Source organism: Triticum urartu, chromosome 4 (assembly GCF_003073215.2).
Source record: "Triticum urartu cultivar G1812 chromosome 4, Tu2.1, whole genome shotgun sequence".
NCBI lineage: Eukaryota > Viridiplantae > Streptophyta > Magnoliopsida > Poales > Poaceae > Triticum > Triticum urartu.
The window spans coordinates 20,083,435-20,093,854 of NC_053025.1; the positions used below are offsets into that span (position 1 = coordinate 20,083,435).

General features: G+C 42.9%; 1 protein-coding gene across 2 annotated transcripts; it reads right to left on the reverse strand.

The window, feature by feature from the left end:
* Positions 1-609: 609 nt before the first annotated feature.
* LOC125550342 (oxysterol-binding protein-related protein 1C) lies at positions 610-8,995 on the reverse strand. 2 transcript variants are annotated; one of them, XM_048713317.1, is made up of 10 exons: positions 8,006-8,995; positions 7,547-7,912; positions 6,686-6,785; positions 5,504-5,943; positions 4,736-4,891; positions 4,202-4,369; positions 3,958-4,098; positions 2,361-2,591; positions 2,143-2,256; positions 610-1,135 (listed from the first exon to the last, which is right to left on the reverse strand). In XM_048713317.1, exons 1-10 carry the CDS (start codon positions 8,978-8,980, stop codon positions 965-967), a joined length of 2,862 nt encoding a protein of 953 aa, XP_048569274.1. In that variant the 5' UTR covers positions 8,981-8,995; the 3' UTR covers positions 610-964. The 2 variants fall into 2 exon arrangements, with proteins under 2 accessions (XP_048569274.1, XP_048569275.1); XM_048713318.1 differs by lacking the exons at positions 610-1,135; positions 2,143-2,256 and having other exon boundaries at positions 2,436-2,611.
* Between the last annotated feature and the right edge of the window lie 1,425 nt (positions 8,996-10,420).

Consider the following 10,420-nt stretch of genomic DNA (forward strand, 5'->3'; position numbering starts at 1 on the left):
CGGCGGGTGGAGCTGCGAGTCGCGCTTTTTATTCCCCGGGGAGGAGACGCCTGCGTGATTTTGGGGTAGCGGGGATGGAGCAGTCCACGAGAGCTGTTGTTTGACGCGGCAACGCAGACGCCCTTGAGCACACATAGGCCCGCGCTACTAACCCGGTATATATCTTTGGTTTGGGCTGTGCCCGTTTCTTTTCTTTTGGTGATGTACAAATGCCTCCAAAACAAAAAGATATTAGCTCAAAAAAAAGAAGTGTTTATAATAAAAAGAACTCAAAACAAGAGGTATATGTTCAAAATCTTGTAGTAATGCTGCTCATTTTACAGTAGCTACCGACCAATCGTCTGAGAAGAGGGCCAGGCTGTTTCGGCTAAGGCAACTTCCAAAACCCTGTAATAGTTGCAGTTGTGCAGAAGTTGGCAGGCAAACATAGCGAAGAAATACGCCACATACTTCAGGGGCAAACTTTTGTGATCCATCACGAAAGGAAGAGAATTTTTTTAAGGTGAATGTTGTTTTCTTGAGCATGAACTGCTAAGCAAGACAGATACATCAGCAAAGAAAAGGGAAATGAAACCAAGATGATAAGTCAAGGAATAGGCTTCAGGGGCAAAATGAAACTGCATCTCGATGCCATAGATAGATGGTACACCATCAGTATGCATGCTTTAATATTCTTTGGCGCTTCAATGCACGTTACATATTCAAATATACACAAATGGCCTATATAACACCACTCTGAACTTGTGCGAGTGAAATCCCCACAAGAAAACATTTGATTCAGAGTGACCTTTTGGACAAACGACACTCTTATTATGTACGTTAAAACAATGTATCTGAAGGGCAGCCTTTGCTTACAGGCGGAAAGGCATTTAATTGCTCTAGTATAATCTACTAAACATGGAACCAACGGATCCAAAAACAAGAAGAAAAACAGAGAACCAGAAGACCTGTAACCTACATGAGCCTAGTCAGTTATCATTAGATCGTTTGGGAGTTGTCCGAAAATGTCTGGGCAGCCTTCCCAGCTGCTCTTTTCTCTGGATTCCCAGTAACCACCAAGGTAGCGGTATGTGTCGCTACCTTTATCCTTCGCAAACCACCGGGGTTTCCACCCACTCTCCTGCATCTTTCGTGCCTGCAGTACAGTTGGGTACCATATCATGTCTCTATCATGATTCATGAAGAGCTTTTCAAGCTTATTATCATATGAATAATCCAAATGAGTCGAGGTGATTGTTATTTCAAATCTGTAGAAGTCCAGTATGGTGTATCGGAGTTATACCACTCCAAATTATTGAATGATCAAACTGAGCATATTAAAAACAAAATTATTGAAGTGAATAAATCAAACTTATCAAGTCACGTTATACTACGGTTGTTTGTGCTTAGTTCATGTCTTCTGATTTTTCTTCACCAAGAATACAACACATAAACAGCTGTAAGCCTGTGATGCTCATTTTACAGATAGTTGGCACATCAGAATGGAGTCCAATGTGGTGCATCAGAATACAATTGTTCCACTCAAAAAAAAAAGGTTCACTACAGAATTATTGAATACAGAACAAACTTATTAAATACTCCCTCCGTATCAAAATATAAGACACTATGATAGTGTCAAAAAACATCTTATATTTTGATAGAGGGAATAAAAAATACTGGAGTGAGTAAACCAAACTTTTTCAATTCATGGTAGCATAAGTGAACCAGCATCTGGCCTGCTGTTGCCAAGGGAATACTTTGAATTTATTGTAGAGTATGAAACAGGTGGGCAAAACCCAACCAGGACCTAACAGCCCAGAGTTCTGTGCACAACATGACGTATAGGTTTATTTCGATCCCACTAGGTAACTGTATGTAAGTTTATATTCACAGCCATATGAATCCAGCATACTGGTAATCTCATTCAGACCTCGCAACGCCAGGCCATGGTTCATTTTAATAGATATTGTATTGCGGTTACAAGCATGTGACACATAAGGCCATGGTTCATTATAGTAGATATTGTATTGTGCTTACAAGCATGTGAATCGACCAAAGGTGGTATGTAATGCAGCCAATCCAAAAGTTTGTTCGAGATAAATCAAATGTAAGCAAGGCATGAGTTAATGATCATAAGGGATGCGAAGGGTTAGGTTGACTAACCTGCCGTTGTCTCTGCTCAAGCCTCAACTTCTCAGCATTTGCTCTTTCATATTCACCATTCTCTAGGCACCTCTGGTCCGGTCGCAATCTTGAGTCTGTTGGTGGAAGTTTTTCCTGCATATAGGTTGGGTTTATTCAATAATCGATCATTAGTGTGAGTCCACACATAAATCAGTACGATGTTAAAGTGAAGCTTGCTGCGAAGCTAACACCCTCACCTTCAATCCAGGGGTAAGTTCATTTAATGTGATCGCAAAGCTAGTGAAATTGTATCGAGTGGGAAACTTTGGTGGTTTACTCCTTTTCCACAACAAATGGGCCTCTGAAAAATTCTCAGATCCTTTGCCTTTTCCAAAGCAGTCACCCATCACGTAGTGCATACTTTCATCCCATTTACCAAAGAGTGTAGCAACAGTTCGACCACTTCGGTCCTGAATAACACCTTGGACCTGCACATACACCAGTGCAACTATGCTAAGTTAGACTAAGATGTTTGCACTATCGGAAAGTTAAGGTACTCAAACAAATAAAGAGAGAAAATATACATAGTCTGGAGAATGAATAAAGAAATTCAAGACGACCTATAACTGGTCTTCTAAAAAGCCGTGTGATAAGAGTTCTTTTTTGGCTGAAGCAATTAATTTGTCATGTTAACATTATTAATTCTCCACCTGATGGATGTGTGTGCATTGTTTAGTCAGAAAACATATTGTTCAGCCGATGAACCTTGTTCTGAAGCAACAGAACAATAGTTCAACGAAAGCAAATACCTACATGAGGAAAGTAATCAAACATTGAAGGCTTCGTGAGGAGGGGGGTACTGGGGGAGAAATATAGACAGACTTTAGGTTACTTCTAGAAGTTCATTCATGCTTGAACCATGGACACAACCTCCCCTATTTCAGGGATGCCATCTTAAATAGATGGAAAAAAAATTCTGACAGATTAAATTACGAACAAGGAAAAACAAACAACCAAATGATCAATGGATGGTAATGCGCTTCTGTATCCTTGATATAAGTCACACCTCTGAGGCTCCACAGCTCAACAAAGCTAACAGCAGTTCTGCGGGAGTATTCTTCCTTCAGTTGGTGTTTGGCAGGTCAAATTAAGGATGGAAATGGCAAGGGGAAATGAAGTGTCTACATTTGGCTGGTAGGATGGAACATTTCTGGATTGGGAGTCAATGAGCTTTATGCTTCCAATTCTCACTGTTTTATTCAGGTGGTACAAGTAACATTTCAGCCTATTTCTAGATAAAAGCCCACCCTCTGTATGAGGCTTCACTGCCCAAAAGGCTGAAGTTGGAATATGATCAAACTATTCAGAGCACTATAGGGCCAAAATGGTCCTTTGAATTCAATAGTTGATTTCGGAGCACTATAGGGTCAAAATGGTCCTTCGAATTCAGTAGTTGATTTCTGAGCCAAAATACTATTTATTTTATTTGTGCGCAATATTGCCTTTTTTTCAAAATAATAGCATAAGGCTCAAGACTTGTATCATTTTCAAGTTAGATTCTAAAATTCCTGGGTGCCAAAACTTTGAGAAACATCACATTAAACACCAACTATTTTTCAAAGGAAATCGATACACATTGTTAAAAGGTGAACCCATTATGCTTTCAAATGAATATATATAAACTGCTAAAAATATGTCTTGCCAAAAGGCACAGATGCATCACTTGCTTTAACTAATATGCATGGAAAAGCATCATCTTAGTGACAAACAAACTGCAAAGTTAGGAAATAAAAGGAGAAATCAGAAGAACAAGAATACAAAATACATCTAGTATACAGGCAATTTATTAAATACCTGATGAGGGTTGCGATCAATAATTGACTGCTCCTTGAACTTCAGCTTACATGAATATTCGCGATTACCTTGAATGCGCATAGTACCATAGTGATCACAGTACAGTTTACCCAATATGAGATTGTAAATGGAAGTGGTCACCTGTGATAGCATATTTTCAGTTAATCATTTCACAGAGTCAATCATTTCACAGAGTCAATCATTTCACAGAGTTAACCATTTCTTGATAACTAGGTAATAATACCTTGCTCCACTGGAAAACTTCACCATCATCAAACTCCAGTGTTAACACACCAACAGGATCAAGTTGAATGGAGCGACCCCAGAACTTGCTCTTTAGGTTGCTATCTGCCCAAAACCTCCAGCCATTTCCCTCACAGTGGCATGCAACAACCATTGGATGATGACTAACCTGGCAAGTGGTATTGAATATTTTTATATAAACCAACATGCAGAAGCAAATAAACTAAACTTCAAGAAAATCTGTAGTGGCCTCAAATATCTGTTAGTCTACAAAAGAAAGGCTATTTGATGATTCAACAGGTACAGAGTAGAAAATCCGAAGTAAGGACTACATGGGGCACTGCAGCAGTATTGCAGCGGGCTGTTCTGAAAGCAGTATTCAAACTAGTTCATGGAGAAGTTTAAGGTGTTACGTTACATAAACTCACTATCAGAATGTAAGAAATAAGTTAGGAGAATGAACAGTGGACTATGCTAACCAACAGTAAGAACCTGTTCTTCATATTACTGGATTTCTAAAGGTTCATAAACATACCTTTTCTGAGAAAAAACGAAGACCTTTATCTGGATAATCTGCTTCATAGGTCTCCCCAAGAAGAGGGTTGAAGGGCTTACAACTCCTTCCATCCGTAGAGGCATAACCAGAAACAGCAAATGCTGCAACGCTTAGAATCCTCATCAGACTATCCCCCTGAGTATTCAACATAGAGATGTAAGATGCATAAATGTGGTTCATCTCATGATAGAAATAAGCAAATAAACATGTCCAATCACAAGTTAGTTATTGCCACTACTACAGATAACATGCACACAGAAAAGTTCTGACATCTTTGCAAAGAAACAAAATGGTAGAGAACAGGTTAAACATAATGACACCAAGAAGTGTTAGAGGCGGATTTAGAATGCACTCGAATGAGTTTAGAGTAAAACGGAAGACATTGCATAAAGGTGTAATATGTAGGACACAAACAGGAGTAATCACATAAGTACATTGATATCCTCTTTGGTACAAACCAAAACTAAGATTGGATATATACTACAACTGCAAAGCAGGAGATAACAAGAACAACCTGAAGAGGAGTAGAGGACACGATGCAAAATCGAACAAAACCACCTCTAAGCTACTTATGTTTCAGGTTAAACTACTTAAGTTCTACTCCCTCCGTTCAAAAATAGATGACTCAGCTTTGTACTAACTTTAGTACAAAGTTGGGTCATCTATTTTGGAACGGAGGGAGTAGTATGAAAGGGAAAGTCACGCACTACCCGTCACATGCTGAGAATAATGAGGAAGAAGACATACCCTTTTGCCCCATTCATATGCACGATCAATAAGGTAGGAATACTCAAGATCCTCGAAACATTTTTGTAATGATGAAAGAGGTTCATTGAAGTAAACAGGCAGACAGACTTTGGTAAGATCCTTTCCTATGTTGTCCTTGATCATTGACCACAAACTAACACCCTTCTCTTTCTCAACAGGATCTGGTAGCTTCTTACGCCTTCTCACATACGGATAATTAATTCCAACAGACTTCATAGAAGGATCAATTCCATCCATCGGGTAGTCGTCCTCATCATCTGAACCAGCTTCAGATCTTTGGAAATCAGATCCACTGCTTTTAAAAGAACTAGATGAAAGGAAATCAGTTGTATCAAAATATATGTTCTCTTCATCGTCAGTCTCCTCTTCAGCAGGATCTTGTGGTTCATTGTAATCATCAGACTCGCTACCACTTCCTTCTGAAAAAAGAGGAATGGTAATTTAAGTTGTCGACAAAAGTAAATCAAATATTGAATCGACATTCATGATATAATCCAAAGAGAGTTTGCAAGGAACACCGAGGACTCCATAAAAGAGAAAACCAATATGTGCATTCAAGACCTCGGAAAGTTGGTATCTAAGAACAGCAAATGAAGAAATCATGAATGGAAAGGGAGAGAGGGAGAAGATCTAGACTGATTTCCAAAACTGTTGCTAACGGAATTACAAGTTACTAATTTACAACTAAAAAAGTGGTTATCAAGTATCAAACAGTTATCAAACGGTCCATGCTGATTGAATGGTCAACCTATCCACCCCTCGTCCCTCGAACCAAAAGCATAGATGGCTATCTCTAACCATTTGGGATACCCATAGCCACTCAAAGCTATCCCGTGAACCAAAGACAGCCCTAGTAAATATGATGTCCATCCGCTCATGCATGTATATAGTTTGCTTACACTTCGGCTAACCAATCAGCAATGCTCATATTGAACCAAACCACCACAGTTTTGTCTGACATTCTAGAGTTACAGCTATTTTAGATGGTATATGTGTGTGGAGTTATTCACCAGCGTAAGTCCAAAAATTTCCTTCATAAAAGCAGGGATGAATCATAATGGCCGATAATTTTACCAACAAATTATCAGAAGATAGTTCAGAACGCACGTATATCAATAGCATGTGTAGCAGTAAGATTTACACTAACTAAATTTGTCATACCACTAAGCTTCTCATTCCTTGGTCTGGAAGCAGATCCATACTCTTTCGACTGTCTTTGGCTCTCATCAACGAGGGTATTCTCCAAATCGACCTTTTCTGTCTACAGAAAGGCAACAAAACAGAATACATTGCCAAATGAGAACATCATACTATAAATTTTGAATAGATCTAAAATTAATTAGGAAACATCAGAATAGATAAAATTGCAATCAGGAACAATGTATGATGAGAACATCGATAATATGAAATTCATTGACATATCTAAAATTACAAAGGGGAAGAAATGGATTACAAATTGATGCGCTGGAAGAGTGTCAAGGGGAAGAAAGCTTAGAATGTCTGATCTGCCAAATGGCTAAAATGTTTTACATGTAACACAAACAAAGGAGGACAATAGATAATCAGGTTTCTTCGCAATTTACCAAAACCTCAGCACATAGTTCCCACCTTCCATGAACTTAACACTCAATTTAGGTTTCCACCTGATACAGATCTATTAAACAGACTGCAGCATCTGACAAACTCAATAAAACAGCAGTGGCAGAAGATTTCAAAGAAATGCAAGTACTAACTCAATAAAACAACAGTGGCAGAAAGCTCAAAGAAATGTAAGTACAGCACGACCCATGGTGACAGCTAGTATTCAAAATCGGTCTCGATGTACACTCATGTCAATCGTGTACGCAGAACGGCAAAATTCCTCCGTGCGTCAATGTACGTCAGTAGCTCTGTACTTGTTTCTTCATTAATTAAACCATGTAGAGAATGGCACAATATCACACCATGCAGTGGACACCAAAATTTCCTACTCCCATGCACGATCAAGTTCTGTTCGAAGCAGGGTCAGATAGATATGAATACCTCTAGGTGGCGGAGCGTGTCAAGGAGTAGCGCCTGCTTCTGCTTGAGAAGCACAAGCTGCTTGTGCAGCGCCTCGAACTCCTCCCGCACGATCCTCTCGCTGTCAGCAATGGCAGCATCGCTGACCCCTTCCTGCTGCAGGCGCTTCTTCAGGCGCTCGGTGGAGACCGCCGCGGCCGCCGCAGTGTCCCCCGGCCCGACCATCTCGCTGGTGGACATCCTCGGGAACATCTCCTTGGTGGCACGCAGCGCCTCGAGCCACGCGGCCCTGTCCTCCCTCGTCTCGGCCCGCAGGTGCAGCCTCTTGGTCCCCGAGAAGATGGAGAACCTCCTGTCGTCCGATCTGCTCTCTCTGACGGTCGACACCTGCACGTCAACCACCCGTTTCAGCGTCAGAGACAGAGGGAAATGGATCTGCGGATCAGAGGAGCGAATCGAAGCATCGAGCGGGCGACTGACCTTGAGGTGGATTTCGCCGAGGGGCTTGCGGGGCGTCTGGTGGTGGCCGTGGCCGTTGGAGTGGGGGGCGGAGGCGGAGGAGGGGGTGGGGGTGGAGGAGGGGCGCGCGAGGCGGCGGAGCGAGTCCTCGCCGATGACCTTGGCGCCGCGGTCGGTGTCGCGGGAGAGGTCGATGCGGTCGGGCCCGTGGATCTTGTAGTAGGAGAGCACGCCGTCGCTGAGCGCGAACCAGCGGGGCCGCCACCCGCGGCCGTAGTTGACCCACTTGTAGAGGACCCCGGAGATGCCGCCGCCAACGATCTCGTTCAGCCTCACCCCGTCAGGCGGCGAGGAGGGGCCGCCCCCAACGCCGACGCCCGCCACGCGCGCCCGCGCTGCCGAGCTGCTGCTGCTGCTGCAGCAGCGGGCGGGCTGGGGCGGGGGCGGCGGCGGCGGCGGCATCGCGGGAGGGAGGCCCGCCACCGCGGGGGTCGCGGACGACGCCGCCGCCGCAGCCGCGGCGGGGGAGACGGGCACGGGGGGCACGCAGCAGAATGGGTGCATGCGGCGGGCGGCGGGGCCGGATCGGGCGCGGCGGGGGCGCCGCCTGCCGCGCTGGCCGGCGGGGAGGGAGGCCGAGGCGGGCGCGTGCGTGCGCGTGCTAGGTTTAATTAATCCCCGTGGTTTATAAAATTCCTGCGCCACGCCGCGCAGTTTATTGGGGGTGGGAGGGCGGAGGTGGGTGAAGAGGTTTAAATGCCGGAGGAGGAGGAGGGGGAGGAGTGGGGTAATAAACTGCTGGCTGGGCTGGCTGGCCGCCTGCTCGGCGGTTGGGTAGGGTGGGTGGGTACCGTACTTGGGCGCTTCTCTTCCTTCTTCCTTTCTCCTTTTTCGCTTGTCACGACTCGCCGGGAAAGGGGACGACGGGCGGGCGGGGCGAGGGAGGGAGGAGGGAGCTCGTGACCGACTCCTCGCGACCTCGGGTCGTCCTGCCATGGAGGACTCGACTGGTGACACGTGTCAGGTGTTTTTTTTTCCTTTTGGCTTTTGATGAGTCCGTTGATTTATCCAAAACCAAATGTGTTCTGCTTCATTTTTTTGGTTTATATGCAACTTATTAGAGGATGGAGAAGTCCGGAAACAGTGGTTAGGAATGACATCGACGGATGGCAACCCATTGGCTAGCGGTGAGACGATAATGAGGTTCTATTCAGGTGCTGATGCAGGGTTTAACTTTCTGCTTTTTACCGCGACAAATTGTAGACTCCAAACGCTGCTTTGGAATTCATATCATGCATGTGGATTGATTTCATCCCTGATTTTCTACCGATAGATTGTGAAGGAGCCACGTTGATCTCTACAAGAGCTGTTTTGCTTATGTGTCATCTGAGCGTTAATTCCGTTATCGCTACCGGTTACACGGGCCATTGTTCTTGAGCAGTTGAGCAATCGAGGATCCTATACACAGCCGCCGAGTGATCTAGTGGAACCTCTATTGGTTGAATAAATTATAAATTTAAATTTAACTATTTCATTTGTATACTTTACGTTTGAATTGATTATATTTGAATTATTATTGTATTGAAATATTGATCTTTGAATGGTTGTTGCATTGGAATTTTTACACTTGGGGTACTGCTGAAGTTTGGCTGTTTTTTAATAATTGAGAAAAAACTACTTACGAAAAACGTATATACTTCCTTTGTTTCTAAATATTTGTCTTTTTAGAGATTTCAAATGGACTATCACATACGGATGTATATAGACATATTTTAGAGTGTATATTCATTCATTTTATTTCGTATATAGTCACTTGTTAAAATCTATAGAAAGACAAATATTTAGAAACGAAGGGAGTATATTCCGAACCTAAATGCTGGGAACATGTCAATTCGAACAGAGAGTGTTGAAAAATGTTGTTTCTAGGGGTATCTTACCGTTTGGTGGTGTGCCTCTGTAAAGAGCACTAGAAATGTTTTCCAAGAATTTTCTAGATTGACTAAGTCAAACATACGTCTTGTATTTGACAGGCATGCCATAACGCTGAAAGAATAGCGTCAGAGAACCTAAAATAAATTCAAAAAGCATGCGATCACTCGTGCCAAGCCTAAGACTTGACCCGATTGGACTGGTCCCACCACAAGAACTTAACCATCTAAACTATGCTTAATTCGCAATATTGTCCGAGTTTCGTTTTGATCCCTTGTGTGTTGAGAACGAGGATACAACCTCCAGGCAAGTTTGTAGGGACGAGAAACTAAACATGTCTGATACTAGTTTGAAGTTCATGGATCATAACCAAACACACGACAATATTTTTAGAACTTTGTCGATCCGAACATAACATCTTTATCAAAGATGAAGAATTAGCAAACCCATCTTTATTTTTCAAAATTTTAAACGAACACTACCTCCGTTTTAGTTTATTGGCCTTCT

Excerpts from the sequence above, each read along its gene's own strand:
- LOC125550342 (XM_048713317.1), bottom strand. The coding sequence starts at position 8,980 with ATGGCAGGACGACCCGAGGTCGCGAGGAGTCGGTCACGAGCTCCCTCC. Across the intron at positions 4,099-4,201 it reads AAGTTTTCCAGTGGAGCAAG|GTGACCACTTCCATTTACAA; the intron begins GTATTATTACCT and ends ATGCTATCACAG. Across the intron at positions 2,592-3,957 it reads TTGATCGCAACCCTCATCAG|GTCCAAGGTGTTATTCAGGA; the intron begins GTATTTAATAAA and ends GTGTATGTGCAG.